We start from the raw sequence: 22,777 nt of genomic DNA on the forward strand, positions 1-22,777 counted from the left end.
GGCTATGCAACTTTTCCAAAGTAACAGAAATAGTAAATACTGTATAAGATCCAGGATTTGATTTCAGTCTAGATGAGTTCTAAATTACACCAAATGTGATCCTTTAGAGACTTTGTTTTACAGATTTCCATGTGAAGCATGAGAAAAACACTAGGAATAAAGTTATTATTATTCTTAGGTTCCTGCATTGTTTCAAAATACCCATTCTAATAAGTGTCACAGGTATATTAATTTTAATACAAACAATGGACTGTGGAAAAAACAGGAGACAAATTTCTGCCTGACTTTGAACAGAAATATATGACCTTGGCTGAGATAGTGGATTTATCACAGAATAACTTTCCAATTTAAACTGCAACAGGCATTAGCTCAATTGTTTATTTCAAGGTTGTTCTGTGAGTTTTTATGTATGTGTATACACATAGCATTTTCATGAATAAAGTAAGTATTCTAAAAATACGAGGCACAATTAAAGAGAAGAGGTGAGGGGGAAAAATGTATCTGGCATTATGGTGATTGTTAAATTGCATCTATCTCCTTTATCTCATTACATAGTGGCCAGATAACCAGCACATCTAGTTGGAGTGTGAGATGAGCCCCCACAGATATTTTGGTCAGGAAATCATTGTGGGGAACAATATAGCTCGAGCTCCAGAGTTGAGTAATTAATGAAAGTGGACTTCAAGGACACGGGCTATTCTGATTTGCACCCTAATTTATCCATTTCATGGGCACTCGAAGCTATTGAAAGAGAGCTGATTTGGCACACACACAGTATGTCTTATTGTTGAAAATGCTTGGTAGTTACTGAGTAAATGAGTAACAATGAGCACTGTGTACCATTGCTCTCCATGATTTAGCTGAAGCACCTGGGGTCTGATTTCTTAAATAAAATCTCCCCAGATAAGGACACTATAGAGGTTTGTAAACATACTATGCAAAGAAGGTACTGATTCTTGTTTTAAATTTGCTACATTTTCCAAGAATAAGAAATTAAGAAATCCTTATCTCGGTTCTGCCTTTCACTGAGGAACTCAAATTATGTCCATCTAACTTTGTTTCCAAGCTTTGTTAAAATGTAAAAATATAACAATATTTACTACTGGCCATTAAAACATTATAATTTGCTTAGTTTTATACTTATAAAGAGAAAAAAATACATTCTAGAAAGGAATCTGCCCAATTTCTTTCCTTATGACTCATTTAAAAATTATGTGCTGCTACTGTAACTTTAAGTTATATGGATTGCAGAATTTGCCCTCACATAAATACTTTGATATATGTTAGACAATAAATTATCTTAGAGAACAAGGTTACCTTGAGGTGTCACCCAGTTTTCCTATGACTTCAGGGACTGTGGCCAAATAAAATTTCACACATAATGACATCCACTTGAAGCTCCTTGAGAAAAGATTCATGACTTCTATTTTAGAAACCCTTATGCTTTACTTTACTAATTTCTTGTAACAAATAGCATAATTAGAACACATAGTAGGTTGCAATAAGATTTAATTAACTTATTTCTCTTATTTACTAATATAGGAATTTCAAATAGTTCAAAGCAATATATTTCAACCCGTCAAAATACTTATTTCCAGGAATGCTAGTGCCTTATCTCTTTATCTTCATTTCACCTCCTGACTAATGAATAGTTAAAAGATGATAGTAAATGCTCCCTGGTTCAAACAACAGACTTTCACGTTCCATTGGAGTTATATTAATCATTTCCCAACTTTTCACCTTTATCTCACCTTCTTAGGCTTTCTTTATCCAATTATCCTATACTAAATGCTATGAAGTCATTATTTACGGCTTCTTTGAAAATTGCCTATTCCTCTTAATTGATCTTAATTTTAGGTATCAATCTTTTTCTCAAATTTTTTACCAAACAAACTGGACTTTATATAAGTATATAGTTTGTCTTCTTTAAAAGATATATGTTTTCATATAAAATTGTTTCAGTGAAAAAAATGGTGATATAGCCTTTATCTGTTATTTAATGTATTTGATGGGATAATTTCTTCCTTTGCTCTCCAACTATTTTTTCTCCTCCTAGTACTCAAATCAAATAGTCCCAACTCTACATTATTATGATTAAGTTGATCTAAGCCCATTAAGTGTTCTCTTTTCATTATAAATCAATCATGATAAGGTATTTGGCCTTCCCTGTACAATTCTAACAATATTAAAGTTTTTGGCGCAGCGGTTGAGCGCTGGGTTGCGAAGCTGCCCGCAGCCTCTGCAGCATCAGTTCGATCCCCGGCTGCTCCCCAGCCACCAGAGGAGGGTCCCACATGGCGCGCAGACCTTTCCTGCCACCCGCTGCTCCCCTCAGCAGTGTACTTTGGTCCTTCTGCCTGCTCTGCTCCCCGCTCTGGCTCTGGTGAATTCTCTCACTCTCCCGCTCTTCTGACTGTACCCAGTGCTTGTATAAATAAAAATAAATAAATCTTTAGGAAAAAAAAAAAAAACAACCATTTTATTTTAAGAATTTAGTCTAAAAAGATAATGATGACTCTATATAAAATTTTAGTTATGTGTTAGTCGAAATGCTTATAGTAGAGGAAGTAAGCATACAACTTATATGGCCAAAATAGGTGTTAGCTGAATAAATTATAGTAAATGTTAAACTGTTAGTCTGCTATTTTAAATGTCAAGAAAGCATTTTTTTGGTAAAGTGCAAAGATACTGACTTTATATCCTAATTAAAAACATCAGTGATCATGAAAGAACACAAAGAGCATAAAGTATAAATTTAATGAACCCTCATGTACACCGGGACACAATTTCACATAAAGGAGTCAACTTAAATTGTTACTACTTTTTATATGACAGCATATGGTTCTATAGATATGCATGGATAGATCCATAGATATAAATATAGCAAAAAAAGTATATATAATCCAAAATTATGATACATTTTATTTACTTCTTTTTGTTTCTAGGTTTTCTTATATATTACTTTTGTGATAGTGAAAATCAATAAATACTTCATAAAAATACATTGTAAATATAATATATATGAAATGTAAATTCTTACATATGACTGGCTATATCACAAACAAAAGCAGTGTACACACTTCCTATTCTTCCTGTTAATGGCATTTAGCAACTTAACCGAAAGACAATTTTTTTCTTTTTTGTTTCCAGTGCAATGAAAAGAACAATTTGCATATTCTATAGCAACACATCAATTTCCCTAAAATGACAATTTTTAATATCTTGTCATGATTATCTAACAATACTGCTATATTTCAATGCCTTGTTTTATTTGGGATGCTATGAATTGATAAGCAATTAACTCAAATTCAAAGGAAATAAACAATTGGTATAATTGTTTATACTCAAGAAATAGATGCATGCTGAAAATCACTGAAGAAAATAAAAACAAGTTATATAGCATGGAAGGTTTTAAGGATTGCTGGGCATTTTTTAAATGTTTTATAAAATTTTTGTAAGTGTCCAGTAGACCTCTTTCTATGCAAGACTCAACTTTGGAAATAATTTTTTTTACAGAGATTAATGTGTAGGGCAGAAAATAATAATTTTCCTTCTACCTTTTAGGTTCTTGGCCATGCCTTCTCTATACCAAAGACAGATTAAAAGGAGATAAAATTCATTTCTTATCATATATATGGGGGTCTCAAATAAGTGATAATTAAAGAAATAACCAAGTCAGGTACCATGTATAACTTTTAGACAAATAAAGCATAGATTGATGAATAATTGAAAAGATAAGTAAGTTTGGGCTCGGGCTAGTAAATTAGTGAATAACAAGGTTTAATTATAGAACTCCTCTAGCACTAAATTCCCTAAACTGGGTGATAAGAAGTTTATCTCCTAAGAAGGTACTTTTCACATGGAAAATTCATTTTCTACTTTCAAGGGCACAATGGGTCAGAGTGTCCTTTTTGTACCTGCTGTTTCTGCAATGACCTCAAATTAAAAAAAAAAAAATCAATATGCCAAAATGCCTTATCTAGGGGCAGCTTATTTTATTCTCCTTCAAATGTTAACTTTGCCACTCAGTCTATCATTTAAAATAGAAATTTTCATTTTTATAAATGTGTAGAAGTGTATGTTTTGGCAGTTCTACAACCATCTTCATTCCATTCCTTTTGGAATCTGAATAAAAAGACAGCTTAAAGTCATTTTTTATTTTCACTATTCTAATTTAAAAAAAAAAATACTGCCCTGAAATTGACAGAAAATGATCCAGTTTTTCCTCTGTAAAAGATGTTTTGCTATTTTCTCCCTTACAATAAACATAAAAGCTTTGATAAAATCAATGCTATCAAATTTATATCCATAGCTACAATAAAATAAATATCTATGAAATATCTACATTTTGTAGCTATTTTGAATACCAAGAAAACCCTTTTCAAAATAAAACAGAAAGAAATGCAATATTCCATGGTCGATTATACAGCCAGACACAAATTCTTCCTCTTTTTTGCATAATGGTGACTCTGGAATATAAAGTGGTAGAGCTTCCCATTAGAAGTAATATTAGCTAATATGATATAAACTGAGATTTGAAAAGTATTTTTCATTGTAGTTTGATTTTTCATATTGCTCTTGGGATCTACCTACAACCACTATGTAAGGAAGCCTGGTATAGCAGATAAGCTGAGCCCTTCAGTCAACTACAACACCCACTTAACTGACTAACAATATTATGAGATAATGGTTGTTGATGAAATCCATGAAATGCATGATGACATTAAGCAAGACGTTTAATGATACCCATTTACTATCACTTCACTCACAAAAGAATCTATCCCCATATAAGAAGGGCATACTAATCAGAAAAAAAAAAGACAAATCAATGTTTTTTAAATGCTACATCGCCTTTTCTTAAAAGCTTTACTACATATGAAAAAATGTTCAACATCACTTGTAATCAGGGAAATGCAAATCAAAACTACCATGAGATACCATCTCACACCAGTGAGAATGGCACATATTAAAAAAACTAGCAACAACAAATGTTGGCGAGGATGTGGAGAAAAAGGAACTCTTGTGCACTGTTGGTGGGAGTGCAAACTGGTCCAACCACTATGGAGAGCTGTGTGGAGATTTCTGGACCTACTAAACATAGAGCTTCCATATGATCCAGCAATTCCACTCCTAGGTATTTACCCAAAGGACACAGAAACATCAATTCCAAAGAGCACCTGCACTCCTATGTTTATAGCAGCACTGTTTACAATAGCTAAGCTTTGGAAACAACCCAAATGCCCAAAAATAGATGACTGGATCAAGAAGATGTGGTACATATATACCATGGAATATTACTCAGCATTCAAAAAAGATAAACACATGCAATTTGCAGCAACATGGATGGCACTGGAAGGGATCATGCTCAGCGAAATAAGCCAAAAAGAAAAAGAAAAATACCGGATGGTCTCACTCATAGCAGGAATCTAGAAAACTTAAATAAGGGACCAGGAAAATGAATATAAGAAAGTGAAAATCAAAATCAACAAAAAAACTATGAACCAGAGACACTTTTTGGGGGGTGGGGGGCGGGAGGGGAAGGATTGGGGTCAGAATGGGGCGTTTGCAATTGTATGGGGGAATATAAAAATAAAATTTAATATTTAAAAAAAAAAAAAAAAAAAAAAAAAGCTTTACTACATATGGGGTCTTGTCTTTCAAGTGGGCAACAGAAGATTTCTGTGCTTAATATTTTCTAAGGTGCTTTGATGCCATGCTTTTTTTCTCAAATTGATATAATTGTAAAGACTTGAAATTGCAAGTTAACCATTTCTAGTCATTGCCACTAATAATAAAAGAGAAACAATTTTAAACAATCTGAGTTTATAAACTATACACAGAAATTTATATATAAAAGAAAATTGTTTTTGACATAGGTATAAACAATATAAAGTTTAAAAATTCCCATTAAATTTTAACTCTGCCATCTAGTTGTATAATTATTTTTGTATGAACACGTATGTAGTCTCTGCCCTGTTATCAGAAAAGTAAGTAATGTAACTCTAAAAATAAATTCCTTTGATTCTAACTGAATGGGAAATTTCTTAGCAATCCTACAAGGTTAGTATCCTTTCAGAAAACTATTTTAGTCCATGTGGAATAGCTCTCATTTTCATAATTTCTAGAAAGATGAATTCAATCATGAGTTGGATATCCTTCCTTAGCCCAAGAAGTAATCTTGGGGTGGGGGGGAGTGACAACTGCTCATAATTTCATCTATAATATGAACAATTTTCTTGAAATTTACCAAATTTCATTGAAAATTACCAAAATTGCTGAAATTGACCAAAGTTTAGAAATCTAAAAATAGCCTTGCTTTATCAAAAAGATCTACTTACAACATCTTAACATTCTAATCTTTTATCATCACTAATAAGAAGGCTTTTGGACAAAGTCAGATACACCACTTGCTATTCTGACATTGATTATCTTCTGAAAGATAAACACAAATAAACACAAATAAGCCTATTCATAGGACTAAATGTAGTGAAACTTATTTTTACTTTTTACAACAGATTTTATGTTCTGAGGTGAATATAACCACTTTCTCATAATTAAATGGAAGCGGGAGGACAGAGTAGCAGTGGTGAGATTTGAGAGCTACAAATTTAAAAAGATCAAAATTCACATGAGAAAAGGAATATCAGTTACCAAAAGGAAGTAAGTTAGATGGAATACAAAAGATAGAAAAGGACTGAGATATGATAAGATAAAACACTTTTATGTTTATTAATTTTTTTAATAAGCAAACCTAGTCAGAAGCCAATGAATCACAAATGAAATGATAATGCTGACTCTATTACCCTGTATTAAAACTACTCTCAATATGATCTTTTTTTTTCTCTAAAAGTGGCTACAGATTTTAAATTACTACCAAATTCCAAACAAATTCCTGTGCTTTTAGATTGATAGCTTTTTTTAGGTTAAATGCATGTTAAATATTCTTGAAATACATGAGTCATTTAATAGAGTTTATACTTAGTAAAATATAAGCTTGGATTTCGCATCACATTTCTGAATAAAAATGACATTACAGGTCCATTTTAAATGAAAAACCTCTTTGGACCCAAATTTCCCTTTCAGTTGCTCTCCTCTCTCCCCATTCCCATGTAATAAAGTTATATTAGTACCACTCTCTGTTCAAACACTAACTCTCTAGTCTTTCAAATAGTTCTATTCAAAAATATAGTTCCTTTGATTCTATCTCATACTTGTTATCATATTTATTAGAAGAACCATGAAGATGAAGCGTATTTTTCAAAGGGTTATATGTTCAGTGTCACAGTGTCTAATACATTATTTGTGTGATAAATAATTGATGAATGGATAAAAAATTAATTAATGAATGTTACAGCCATTTTTTTAAACTCAAGACCACTTTTTAAGTTAGCTTCATCATCACAGAAAAATACAGGAAGTTAGAGATTTCCTACAAAAAATAAATTCACTACATATATGCATAACCTCCCTATTATCAACATTTCCCACAAAGAGGAGTAAATTTGTTAAATTAAAGAACCTACACTGACACATCATAATCATCCATACTTCACAGTTTGCATTAGAAATCACCCTTGGTGTTGTACATTGCATGGATTTGGATACATGTATAATAATATGTATCATTCAGATAATTTTCATTAACCTGAAATTACTTGCATTCTTCTTATTGTTTTTAATTTAAAATGCCACTTGTCAATTATTCATATATAAGAAATGTATGGACTTTGTATATGAACTTGCATTCTACAACCTTACATTAATTTCACATTAGTTCCAGAATATATTTTTGCCAATTATCTATAATTTCTTTCAACACAGTCATGTCATGTGTGAATAGTTTTAGTTTTTCATTTCTAATCGGTGCACTCACGGGTCCCTTAACTACTTTACCATCACAATGGCTGGAAAATACAATTGTAGTATACCCAACAGGCTATACTACATAATCTAGGTAGGTATGGGCTATAATATCTAGATTTGTGTAATTGCATTCTATAATGTTTGCACAATGATGTAATTGCCTAATGACTAGTTCTCAGAACATATCCCTATTTTAAGCAACACATGACTGTATACCTTTTAATTCTTTCCCTTGTCTTATTACATTAGTTAGTACTTGCAGTACAATGTTGAAAAATAATAGAGGGTGTGACATCATTATCTTGCTTCTGATCTAAGTGGGAAAGCTGTGAGTTTCTTACCATTAAGTATGATTTTAGTCATAGGCTTTTAACAATTTAAGAAAATGACACTATCCCTAGCTACTTTTCAAAATCTCCCTCTAATTCTTCCCTACCACAAGTTAGCTCTTACTCCATGATTCATACAAAGCTGATCATGGCAATAGCACCCATAAATCATACCTAAGCAGTATACAGGTTTATCTTGGTCAACTTCTCCACAGGATGTGACATTGCTGATCATCCATTCCTGACAACAAAGTTTATCCTTAATTTGGGGGTGCAACAGTTCCCTCATTTCTATCTCTCAGACTATTCTTTCCCAGACTCATGTATATATTTAATTTCTATGCCTATTGTTTAATTATTAATGAATCCTCTATTGGTTTCCAACTTAGTCCTCTCTTCAAAAGGCTTTCTACTTCAGGGAGACTTATAAACTCCCTTAACTTCAATAATTATCTTTATCATCCTAATTCCCAAACCTATGTCTGACTTCTTAACTAATGTCTAGAAAACTCTTCCATTTCAATGTTATACATTCAACTCATATTTCTGAGTATCATCGATATATATTATCTCAGTAAACAGGACCCCCAGTTCCTCAGGCCAGAAAACAGGGATTCCTCTTTTTTACTCCGCTCTCCAAATGCCTTTTACTCAGCAACCCAATAAGTTACCAATAATTTTCTAATATTTCTTTAAGTGCTTACTGACTCTCTCCTCTCTACTACTGTTTTTACTATACTGGCCCAGTGTAAGATCATGACATCTGACATAGTCTTCTACAATAGTCTTCAAAACTCCCCCCACTTTAATCTGTTCTCACCCCCCCCCATATTGTAGTAGCAGTATTATAAAACTACAAATCTCTATTGCTATTATTACAAAGTCCATATTTCTTTTTCTTTTTAAAGATTTATTTATTTATTTATTTATTTAAGCACTGGGGAAAGTCAGAAGTGGGGAACAGAACAGGCAGACTGACGAAATACACTGCTGAGGGGAGCAGTGTGCATGGCAGGAGAGGTCTGTCGCACCATGTGGGACCCTCACTGGCAGCCGGGGATCAAACCAGTGCTGCAGAGGCTGCCGGCAGCTTTGCAGCCCAGCACTCAACCGCTGCGCCACCGGGGAGGCCCCAAAGTCCATATTTCTTAAACATTAGGCATTACTGAAGAATCTATTGATATTATCATATGGTTTTTATATTTCTTTTTGTTGATGTGTTGATTGATTTTCGGATGTTGAACCATCCTTTTGTCCCTGGAATGAATCCTACTTGGTCGTGGTGAATTATCTTATGGATACATTGTTGGATTCTGATAGCTAAAATTTTATTGAGGATTTTTGCATCAGTGTTCATTAGCGAGATTGGCCTGTAGTTTTCTTTTTTTGGGTTGTCCTTGTTCGGTTTTGGTATTAGTGTAATGTTGGCTTCATAGAACGTGTTTGGTATTATCCCTTCCTTCTCAATTTTTTGGAAGAGTTTGTGAAGGATAGGCACTAATTCGTTTCTGAACTTTTGGTAGAATTCATTTGTAAATCCATCATGTCCTGGGCTTTTGTTTTTGGGAAGGTTTTTGATTACCATTTCAATTTCGCTGCTTGTAATTGGTCTGTTTAGGTGTTCTATTTCTTCTTTATCTAGCTTTGGGTCATTGTAGAGTTGTAGGAATTTGTCCATTCTCCTCTAGATTGTTGAACTTGTTTCCATATAACTGTTCATAGTAGTTTCTGATTATTCTTTTGATTTCTGCTGTGTCCGTTGTGATTTCTCATCTTTCACATTTGTGATCCTGTTTATTTGTGCTTAAGATGTGGTACATATACACCATGGAATATTACTCAGCATTCAAAAAAGATAAACACATGCAATTTGCAGCAACATGGATGGAGCTGGAAGGGATCATGCTTAGCAAAATAAGCCAAAAAGAAAAAGAAAAATACCGGATGGTCTCACTCATAGCAGGAATATAGAAAACTTAAATGAGGGACCAGGAAAAAGAATAACTATAAGAAAGAAAATATCAAAATTAACAAACAACTATGAACCAGAGATACTCTATGGGGGGGTGGGGGGGCAGGGAAAGAAGGGATTAGGGTCAAAATAAGGGGTTGTAATTGTATGGGGAATATAAAAATAAAATTTAAAAAAAGGATAGAACCTGTGATAATAAAGCATTTGCTGAATAAAATGCATAAAATTATAAAAAAAAAGAATCTGCCACCATTACCATCAACAGACTCTATGCTAGCCACTGCAGATATTTCTTTTTCAGCTAGAGACACAGCAAATTTTTTACTTCATAGAATCATGATTTTCTTATGTCCTGGATTTTCTAAAAATCATTTCCACTGTTCATAATACCTTTAGCTTTCTGCCTACTAGATAAGAATTATTTTTTCAAATTATGTCAAAATGTATCTTTTCAGGTAGGCATGTATTTTCTGACACCTAACCTGGATAGGACACAGTTTTGTTTTTTTTTTTTTATGGTTCCATGTACTTCTCCTACACAATTATCTTTTTATCTATTTATTTATCCTCTTTCCTAGCTAGACAGAAATTTCTAGATTTTTAAAAAATTTATTCTACTATTTAGGTAACTATTACTTAGCAGTACCTACTTAAGGATAAGTAGAAACTGAGATTTTTTTTTAAGTCAGTCACTTATTTTGTTCTACTTGATTGAATTAATGTGTTAATAAGCATTTGCATATTAAGAGGTTACATTAGTTATTAGTTTACAGGGTTACTTTGATAGCATACAGAGCAGAATTATGCCATAAATTTTATACAATTTATTAATTCTCAATATTTCCATATATGAACTCTACAATATTCACTAGAAACAGAAATTTATGAAATAAATGGGTCAACATTTGGCTAAAAATTACACAGTGCCATCCAGGAATATGAGCAAGTAATTGGGAAGTAATTTGGGGCTTAACCACGTGGTGATCTGTCTACAAGTCCCCTGGAGAGGAAAGCAGCAGCTAAGGCACATCTGTGTAAACAACAGTTGATTGGCTGATTTCTTCAAAACTGAGGATGAAGTGGGTGTTTTTGTTTTCTTTCTTTTGCTCAGAGAGATATTTTCTTTTGCCTTTTGTGAATATCAGAAATGAGTCCTAATAATGCTAAGCATCTGAGGACATTGAAATAGGTAGTACATCTGCATTAGTGGGGTGTACGTGAAAAACAGAGAAATTTAGAAAGGTAGAAAATGGACATTGGAATACACAACAGATCAATAATTAAGTCCAAAGGAAAGCAACGTTGTCTAGTGATAAAAATTCACAAAACAGAACAAATCAATTTTTCTTTCTAAGTTTCCATAAATAATACAGGAATATACGAAAAATGGACATAAATTTTCCTTTGAAATAAGTAGTGTCAAGAATTTAAAACAAGGCTACTAATAGGAGAGGTTATTTGAGGTAAAATCACATAGCAATTTTTACCTCTAAGAATATCATGTATCTGAAATTCTCCATTCAAGATATACTACAATAAAAATAACATATATCTGATGTAGAAAAACAGATTTTTTTTTAAAATTAGGATTAAAAACCACTATTTTATATGCAGATATAGACAATTTTCTATCCTTTGGAAATTAAAAATAAGGAGCTATAGAACTTGATATTATCACCTTATAAAAAGTCATTAGACCATGTAAAGTATGTTTCTAAGATTCCTCTCTCAAATCTCCAACTTCACTGTCCCATTTCTTGTATCATTCCATTTCAAAAATAATTACTTTCATCTTGACACTAATTTCTTAGAAATTCAACAAAAATACTTCATAGCATGTACATGACTATTAATAAGAGAGTTCTAACATTATGTGAAATGTAAAGCCTAATGTGTTCTGTTGTAATGTTATTACTGGTCATGTCTGGTTATTCAAAATATTATATGTCACAAAACTGGGGGAATTTCCTTGTCATTGAATCATAATCACATTTTAAATATGATCAATTTCAAGTCTTATTCCATTTATGGAAGTTATTTACTCTGATTTGTATTCATGGGATTCAAAGGGAAAGTATTCTAACAAATATTCTTGGAATACAGGTTTGACATGGAACTGAAAAGATAAAATTGCAGAGATTATGGAAAAAATCAACTCATAATAATTGCTTATAAAAGATCTGAGATTTTCTGTTTGTGACTGAATGAACTATGAAAGACAAATATCATTAAATGTTTTTTTATTTGAAATATTTTATGTTTTCCTTTCTCCAGAAAACTTTCTGTTGAGATGGGCTGTGACCTGCAAGCAACAGTAAATTGTACCTTTTGGTGAGCAGAATTGAAATATTTGCTTGTGCGTTCTCTCTCTCTCTCTCACTCACACACACACACACACACACACAAACACACACACGACCCCAAATGATAACTTTCTGTAACTATTCCTATTTCTCATTGCAATGTGTTTATTTGTATAATAAGACTTTATTTTTCCTCTATAACACACTATTGGAAACATGGGTGAATGAGATTTTGTATCAATAAGACTTTGGTTAAAATGTCATATTTGAAACCAAACTGCTTTTAGTAATCTAGATTTACCTCAGAACCATCAAAGAAAACACAGCCTGATGCCTTGCTTTCAGGATCCAGATCTACCTGGAAAAGGGTAAGGAAGTTTTATGTCTTGGCAAACCCAAAAACCCATTTTGGGACCTCAAGAGAGAAATTTACCCAAAAATGAAAGTATTGTCTTGGCAATACTTTGACTTTTTATAAGGTGATAATATCAAGTTCTATAGCTCCTTATTTTTAATTTCCAAAGGATAGAAAATTGTCTACAATCCTATTGTAAGCACAATCTGCTGGTGAGATTTTGACATGTCTTCACGCACTGAGAGTCCCTTTAGTGTTCAATCTGAGATTCCTTTACAAGAAGTTCCAGTAAAGATTCTCAATGGACTCCCTTCAATACTCCTAACTGGACTTGTGTTTTGATTCAATCTTTAACCCCCTATTTTTTTTTGTTTGTTTTTATAGACATTGCTTACACAATATAGACTTAACTTTGTATTTACCTATAAGTAGGTCTCCAGTAATTGGGCATGGCTGTTTAATTGATCTATTCTCATGACTGAGGGACTGATTTTACTAAATAATTGAACAACTCAACTTCTGAGCTGTGGAACTTCTTGAGAATTTCCAAAAAAAAATGGGACTGCAGGAGAGTAGAAATCTGCCACCTCAAAACATGTCTTTGAGAATATGTTTATTTAATGAGATTTGCTCTGAAGGCTAGGTGGAAATTGTCTGATGTTTATATCTAAACATCTCTTTGTAAGGATTTTCTCAATGGAAAAGGCAGAAGTACCTTTGTTTACCCAATAAATGCCCTGTTTGCCACTAACCTCACTTGTCTTAGTTAAGCTATTTAAAATGATATCCAAAGCCAGATGGGAGCACTGCCAAGTTATTTTAGGACTTTCCCCATGCATACAGGAGGTATACCTGTTATTATTAAACTTCTCAATGGCTTTTTCTCCTAAAAAAAATTAGAAAAAAGAACAAATAAGGAAACTAATCCAAACTCTTATTAGATTATGAGAACAAAATGATGGTCACCAGAAAGGAAGAGGGTTATAGGACCGGCAAAATGAGGTGAAGGGTATTAATTGTATGGTGGTGGATGAAAAGACTTTTTTGATGGGGATCCTAATGTAGCATATGCAGATATGAAATAACAATGCTGTATACTCGAAATCTATATAATGTTATAAACTCATGTTATGTCAATATATAGTTTTTAATTATAAACTAAATTAAATCTAAGGCAGCACCAGTTTGAAGTCATTGGACTTAAGATTAACACTAATTTTTTTTTTTTTTTTTTGTGGGACCCTCGCTGGCAGCCAGGGAATGAACCAGCTTTGCAGCGGCTGTGGGCAACCTCGCAGCCCAGTGCTCAACCACTGCGCCACCAGGGGAACACTAATTTTTTATTCTATTCATACATTCCTGTTAGAAACACCTTTAATTTTCTTCAGAAATATAGACTTTCTTGAGGATATGATTAAACTCTTGAAGCTCACTGTACATATTTGGAAACAGAGTTAAAGTGGTTATAATATTTTTATTTCTATGAAACTGTATAAAACTCCCTAAAATTGCAATGAGTTAATAAAAGCCACAAAGGAAAATTATCTTTAAAAATAAATTAAATGAACAAAGTACCTTTCAGCAATAATAAAATTAAAATTTTCAGATATAATATATTCATATAAATATAACATAAACACAAGAAAATACATTTAAAAGTAAATCACACCAAAATTCAATAATTAGTGACTAAAAATAGCAAGTTAATGATTTTTATTTCATTATTCTTTTTTTAAGATTTATTTATTGCATAGAAGAACTGGGGTGTAGGTCAGAGGAGTGGGAGGGTGAGAGGATTCACTCGAGATATAGTGGGGAGCAGAACATATGAATTGACTGAAATACACTGCTGAGGAGAGCAGCAGGCAAGACAGGAGAGGTCTGCTGTGCCATATGTGGGCTAGCTCCCTGGCCAGGGATAGAACGCAGGCCTGAGTGGAGATAGTGCTGAGACTTAAACCCTAGGCCACCAGGGAGACCCTTAATTATTATCTCATTCAGGCAATAGCTACTGGGCTCCCACTATGTATAATGTGCTAGGTTACCTGCATCAAATACAATGATGAGTAACTCATATTAATCCTTTACTAGGGACGCTATAATTTTTCTTCTTCAAAACAATTTCAAAAGCCATTGATATCTCCAAGTTTTCCAGACTTTATGCTGGTCGACAGAACTTGAATCTAATATTTATTTGGTTTTCTTATACTGAACAAATATAGTGCACCTTATATTCTTGGAACTGATGTGAAAATATATTTAAAATTTTTCAAACTTAATCATTTTGCTACCTTTAATCAGAGTAAAATCACTCTACCAGTTTACATAGTGAAACATTATTTTAAAGTGAAGCTATTTCCTTAATGGGAACTATTTGGAAATTACATAAGTTACCCTTAATATATGATTATACATTCCAGTGAAGCATTTTACAGATGAAAAAAATCTTGAAATGTGATCATGGACACTAATAAATATTTGAAAGACTAAGTTTTTGAAAAGAATTGTAAGGATATTGCAGTTGGAATTCTATCTTTGTTCATATATTTATATTCTTAGAAACGTAATTAGAATAGCTACAATATACTGAAGGATACTTGTCATTACTAAAATAAGTTCTATTTTATTTAGTGACTATTTAGCTTGAATAAGTTAACTTAGTAATCATTTCCCAAGTGAGATTAAACCATAAATTTATATTAATATTAGAGAGATAAGAAATTTATTATATTCAAATAGTATTTATATTGCCTTTAAAGTAGAATGTTAATGACTAAAAGATGTTTAAATTATTTGAGAACACACTAGTAAAATTATAATTTAAATATAAACTAGAAATGATAAAGTGGAATCTCTTACAAAGGAATAAACTAATTAGCAACATACAACAATCTTATACAGAATACTTATAATGCGCCATTGCCAAATTTATCAGTCATATATGAAAACAAAGAATAACTATTGAAATGCATAAATGTTGCACTTACCAACCTCCACAATACTAGAGCAGTTGGGATCTGTGAAGCCATCTGGACACTCACAGGAATAGGAATCACCATTCAATTGTGACAAGCACATACCTCCATTTTCACATGGATTGGGATCACAAATATCACCTGAAGAATAAAAGAAACAAATATTGATTCTTTTTTTTTTTTTTTTTGTCTTAGGCACTGCAATGAACTATTTCACATACCTAACTAATTTTCCTTTGTTAAAGTTACCCTACCAGTTTGATTTATGGATAAAGTATGCAAGGCACATACCATAAGCTTTTAAGAGAAATGTTAAGTAGAAATGATAAAAATTAAACATTGTAATTCAAACACTGCATACCATATTACATACTGAAAGCTCTTAACTTAGTTTGGAGTTCCTTCATTACATATAAATGAAACAGATCAACTTATTAAAAATATTAATATAAATAGCTGCTCTAGAGTGGTTTCATTAATTATTCCAGTAAATAACCTTTCTTTTTCTTTTTTTTTTTAATAAGAATCTTTCTTTTTTTTTTTTTTTAAAGATTTATTTATTTATTTGTTTATACAAGCACTGGGTATAGTCGGAAGCACGGGAGGGTGAGAGAATTCACCAGAGCCAGAGTGGGGAATAGAACAGGCAGAGTGATGAAATACACTGCTAAGGGGAGCAGCGGGTATGGCAGGAGAGGTCTGTGCACCATGTGGGACCCTCACCCGGCAGCCGGGGATTGAGCCAGTGCTGCAGAGGCTGAAAGCAGCGCTCAACCAGGGGAGGCCACCAGGGGAGGCCCTAAATAACCTTACTATATCCACACATTTTGCTCTGTAACTAGAGTTCTTTTCACTAAAGGGATGGGGTTTATTTCTATATCTGTATAGAAATATTTTTTTATTTTTATTTCTATATAGAATCTGAGCTTGACTATATAACTTGCTTTGGCCAATAGAATGCAGATTTGAAGCCAGCAGAGGTTTTCTAAAGCATTTCAACACTACTGCTTCCTCTCTTGGAACCCTGCTGAGGCCATAATTTCAACTTAGCTTGTTTTAGAGAGGTGGGAAAACATGGAAGTATATGAAAAAAAAAACTGCTACAGAGAAATAAGTTGTACCATAACAAAGACCAAAAATATGTGGCCTTGGCTTTGGTGCTGGATGGCAGATGGGATCTGGAAAGGCACTGTAAGAATGGTCACAGGAGACTAGAAAAATGGCCACCCATGTTATGTGAAGAAAAGCAGCTGAGAATGTTCCTACCTGTGGAAACTTGGGTGACAGAAAATGTACATAATGAACTTTAACTAGATGAGTAATGAGATTTCCAGAGAAAATGTTAAAAAGGCATTTGGCTTTTAATAACTGCATGTGATAAGATACTACAAGAAAGAAAATTGCTAAAGAACTGATAAGTTTGATAGTAAAGAACTATAGAGAAACAAGTATTCATGATGGAAAATAAAACATTTTCTCAACAGCCTCTCAAATCAGTAAAAGATAAAATTGAACGCTTGTTAGAAAGACACAGTCTCAACAAAAATATCAAATCAAGAATGTGGTTATAGACCATTTAGTGTCCTCCATGTCTTTTAACATTGTCTTATAGTTTTCATAATATATCTTTTACTTTCTTTGTTTACTCCTAGGTATTTAATTCTTTTTTGATACAATAGTAATCAATCTTTTTTTTTTAGCTTCTTTCTGTTCTAGTTCATTACTTGCATATAGGAAAACAACAGAATTTTATTTATTGAAGTTTTTTCAATGGGATCTTTACGGATTTCTATGTATATTATCATATTATTTGTATATAGTGTTAGTTTTAATTTTTCTTTCCCAATTTGGACTCCTTTTATAGATCTTTCTCTTATCTAGTTGTTCTAGCAAGAATTTCCAATATTATGTAGACTAGTAGTAATACAAGTGGAAATATAACTGTTGTCCCTGATCTGAGAGAAAAAAAAAATCAATTTTCACCATTGAGTATGATGTTAACTGTGGATTTTTCATACATAGTCCACATTATGTTAAGATATGTCCCTGTATCCCCCTTTATTGAGAGTTTTTATCATTAATGGATACTGAATCTTTTCAAATGCCTACTCTGCATCTGTTGATATGATCACATGGTTTTTATCTCCCATTTTATCGATGTGGTGAATTACAGACGGTCAACAGACTTATCATCACTCAATATCAGGGAAAGGCAAATCAAAACAAAAATGATATACAAGCTCACATATCAAAAAAAAAATCAGAAACAACGAGAGTTGTTGAGGATATGGAGACAAAGGAATCCTCATACATCATTAGCAGGAATGCAGATTGGTCTAGCCCTATGGAAAATGGCATGGCAGTCTCTCAAAATATCAAAAATTAATGCACCATGAACCAACAATGCCAATCCTAGGTATCTACCCAGATAAAACAAAACAAGCAAACAAACAAAAATACCCCACTAATTTTTGGGCTATTGCAGTCTTATGTTCATTGCAACACTATTTACAATGAGCAAGGTATAGAAACAACCTAAGTAACAAATCAAAGGAATACCACTAAGCTATTAAAAACAAAAACGAAATCTTGCCATTTACAACAATGCAGATGGAACTGGAGAGGATTATACTAATATAAATAAGTCAGAAGTAGAAAGGTAAATTTCGGATAACTTCATTCATGTGGTATATAATGAAATAAAACAAAGAAACAGGCAAAACAAATCAAACAAACCCTAGAAATCTGACTGGAGAATTGAAGTTACTAAAAGTCAGGAACAAGCTTAACAAGCAACCCAGCTGATTCTGGTGGAGGACTGTGGCTGCCTTAACAGTGGGTGTGGTGTGGAAACATACATCTGCAAAAGTGCCAACCTCTACCTCTGAGTCACATACAGTGCTGTAAACCGGTGTTAACCTCAATAAGAAAATAAATACCAAAATAAACCTTGAAAAAAACCAAAAATTATAAGATCATTCAAGATTTCTAAAAACATTTAGTGCTGTTAGGTGAAGCAGAAGAAAAGAAGATGCATGTACAACTTTGTAGGCAGAGGGGACAACATTTACAAAGGAAAAAGATCATGGCTCATTCTAGGACTTTCAAGCAGATCACCATTAACAAGAGCAGAGATTACAGAAAAATCAGGTCAGAATGACAGCGTAAGCATACAGGCCTTGTATGCTGTGCCAGATATTTTTTGAACTTTATCTTTGAGCATTGGAAGATCATAAAATTACTTTAAACAGGGAAGTATATAACTATATTTATGTTCCGAAATGATGATTCTGGCAGCATTACATTAGATCAAATGGTGGATTCTAGTTTGAGGACAAAAGGACTAAGCATTAACCTTTTGAAGTAGTTCCAGAAAAAAAAAAAAAAAGATTAGGATTTTCCTAACCCTTCTATGAGAGAGTTATGGGCAGGGAAAGTAGTAGAGATACCATTTAAATCCAATCCAGTTAATAAATACCAGTTAATAAAACAGGAAACAAAAGTCCTCTCAAATCACTTCCAAACCCCCAGCCCCCCTCACTCCTGCTTTCAGATATAAAGACATTATTACTGAGATTCTCTAGAAAGCATCAATCACCAGACTCTGTGCCTTGGGTGTGAGCAAAGCAGCACAGTTGTTTATAGTCAATTAACAACACTGTCATATACTAACTGCATACATTGCATGAATATATTAACACACACTTATTTAATGAGATGTCAGTCATAAATCTGTGTGTTTTCAATACTATAAAAAAAGAGACATTCTACATTCTTCAGGCTCTGTTGTTGCAGCAATGTCAGTAGATTAAGGCATGTTGTAGATGCTTATATTTATTTATACTGACAAAAGTAATATCTACAGGAGAAAAGCAAGGCATGAGCAATAACACACAGGTTCTCAAGCATAGAGCTTATACTGATCCCAAGTCAGGAACCTCTCATTCTGATTCCTCCCACTCCTCCACCCAGACTCCTGCACAGTTTATTAACTGACCTGAGTTTATAGTCCTTATATATCCAGGGACATATGAAACCCAAATTTCTGGTCCCTTCGATTAGCCCATCATTATAGGGAGTTTTTGATGTTCTAAGAAGTCTATATTGGTACCTGTTGTACCCTTTCTAGGGACATTATTTAAACTAATCAGCTATCAGATGTATGTGTCAGTCACCTGAGGCTTCTGTGGTATAAATGAGGACAGGATGATGTGTCCACCTCTTACTGTATCTGAGATACCAGCTGTTGTTTAGCTGACCTGTTTATTTTCTTTCTTCTCCTTGCACTTTTTGTCCATTTTGCTTATGTCTTATTTCTAATGTCATACACTTGTGAAAAATCATTTCTTATTTTATCTCCATTAATATTTACTCAGTATCTTTTTGAAAAGTAAAAATGAGGTAATAGATATGACAAAACTGTACAACGTAGAATTAAGATGATGATATTACTAAACTGATGTCGTGGCTGAAAGAAGAAATTTGGGTTAATTTCTAGAGTTCCTGCCTGTATGATTCAGTGTCGAAGTCACATAAGGTAATACAGTATGTTTTATTTTAAAGGAATTAATATGTTTGAGAAGTCTGTGGGGCACCCAAATTGAGAATGTCCCATAAAGCTAATGAATAAGCAGATATGGAATTAGAAGGGATTTGCTTCCATACAGATTATTAGGTCTAGATGTGAAGACTATGCTTCAGTGAGAACATTTAGAGAGAGTTGCAGAAGGACATTGAGAGCAGAGGGACAGAGAGGAAAGGAAAGAGAGGCAATCTTGGGCATACCAACAAATAAGTGAGAAAAAAGAAGGAAGATTCTTTAGAAGACAAAGAAAAAGGAAATTGTTGCCAGTTCTTTCCACTCTGGTTATCTCATTTATTCTGTGAGGGTTAGTATGTCAAAGACTACTTGAAATTTAAAAAAGCCCCCACATGTACCTATGTTAGATGAACAATATCAGCAGAAAACAACGTTTTCACTTTGGAAAAACACCTAGTATAAAGTTATACTTTATTTTTTAAAGATTGATTTATTTATGCATACAAGTACTGGGGTACAGGCCAGAGCTGCAGGGGAGTGAGAGAATTCATTGGAGACAGAGCGGGGAACAGAACAGGCAGACTGACTGAAATACACTGCTGAGGGGAGCAGCAGAAAGGACAAGAGAGGTCTGCAGCGCCATGTGGATAGCTCCCTGGCCGCCGGGGATGATACTCATGCTGCAGAGGCTGCAGACAGCTTCACAGTGCAGTGTTTAACCACTTGAGCCACGAGGGAGGCCCTTAACGTTATACTTTAGATCTGTTTCCCCAAATCAAATTATTGATCACATCCCTGGGTCAGATAGATCTCCTTTAAGTAAATGCTACGACAAAGTTAAGAGTACAATAAGTTACTGACAAGTAATAATGCCTCTGAATGATGCAAAGAAAGGAAAGATGAGGAGGACAAGATTTCATCTTGAGACATATAGAAGTGACTCTTGTAAAAAGAAAAGGTGGAGAAGGAAAAGGCTAGGTGCAGGATTGAGCAGGTGAGCCTCAGTCCCTAGAGCAAATTTGACAAAGACTAAAAGAACCTGCTGGGTTCCAGAACAAAGGTTACCTTTTAGAGGAATACCCCTAGGGCAGAAATGAACTGGCACTAAGACACCAATGGCCGGAAGTGGTCCAGAAAGAGGAGATTGAAGCCTTGTACTTCCACAGGTGCCACAATCTCCTTTCACTCTCAAAACTGCCCTGGCTGAATAAATTACATAATTATCTTGGTCAAAACCACCATCATGTCTTAGCTTGCTATTTCCTTTACACACCCAACATCTCAGTGAGTGCTGCAAATGTGGGCTGATGCCTTCAGTAGAAACTTGCTAAATTTTAAGTCTAATTAAAATGCACTGTAGGGACTCCCGATTCCCAGTCATTTCAATTAATCTAAGAAAGCATCAACTCAGGTAATAATCCTGATTAAAATACAACAGATTCCTGGATTTAAAATCAGAGTGTTTTGTCTGTTTATTTACTCTCTTCCCAGTGGATATGTTGGGAGAGCCTTTTAGAACTAAAATGGTAACCATTACAAGGAGGCAGGCTCTGTACAGGAAAATAGGACAACACACAATTTCCTGTTTTTTTTTTCCATCATCAGCAGGCTCCTAAAATATACCCCTGCATATTGTAATCTGTGTGCAGAGTTATACCTTGATGCTTCTTGGCTGGCTAGCCTCACCTGCTTTAGATTAGGACAGATGTGTTTAATTTGAATCTAACTATGTTTTATGATTCCATCTGCAGTTTATGGCAGACTCAGGAAAATTAAGCTGATGCCGATTTGCCTTTTGGCAATAGAATGAAGCAATTATTTTTCCCAGGGGCAAGAAATCATTGCAAGCTAAATTTAACTTCCTGTTGCCTGCTCTTTCCCTCCACTCTCCAGGGTCCTGATTGGACTGGGATGATCTGTGTTCATTGTAGGCTTCATTCTTTTCACTGACCCACCACCTGTTGCCAGTCACCTCTTGTTCAAGGTGAGTTAGGGACTGTCTTATTTTACTTCACTATCAATTTGCAATCCATGATTTCTTAACCTAGACAATGAAGTATGTAGGTATCAATAAATATTGTCTATCACTGTAGAAGACAATGCCAAAAAATATTTCTAAAAACCCATATCTGTCTCTTTGTGACTGTGGTTTTGATTTTTTCTGAGCTTAGTATACAGTTACACACCTCTAATGCAGGTAAAGGAGAAAATTCTATGTTGTCACTATGCTGGGAATCAGGTGGACAGAAAAGCTCACTTTGCTCATGCATATTTAAACTCCTGGATGGTCAACACCTTCAGTTTTCTCTATATGTCAGTGCCGATCTACAGTTCACATGTCCCAGAATCCCTGATTCATGTATCAATATTCCAAGAACCATACTAGACAATTAGGATACAAATTCTATGGAGACACTTAAAAAATGAGAAATGTACAGAT

At 33.7% G+C, this 22,777-nt stretch overlaps 1 protein-coding gene across 2 annotated transcripts in view; it reads right to left on the reverse strand.

The window, feature by feature from the left end:
* EDIL3 (EGF like repeats and discoidin domains 3) overlaps nt 1–22,777 on the reverse strand; it is a 382,865-nt gene that overhangs the window by 253,989 nt on the left and 106,099 nt on the right. For both annotated transcript variants that reach the window (XM_054688093.1, XM_054688092.1), the window contains exon 2: nt 15,810–15,938. In XM_054688093.1, the coding sequence (XP_054544068.1) occupies nt 15,810–15,938 (129 nt within the window). The remainder of the gene's footprint in view (nt 1–15,809; nt 15,939–22,777) is intronic.

This window comes from Talpa occidentalis, unplaced genomic scaffold, assembly GCF_014898055.3.
Source record: "Talpa occidentalis isolate TD23 unplaced genomic scaffold, MPIMG_talOcc4v2.1 talOcc4.6, whole genome shotgun sequence".
NCBI lineage: Eukaryota > Metazoa > Chordata > Mammalia > Eulipotyphla > Talpidae > Talpa > Talpa occidentalis.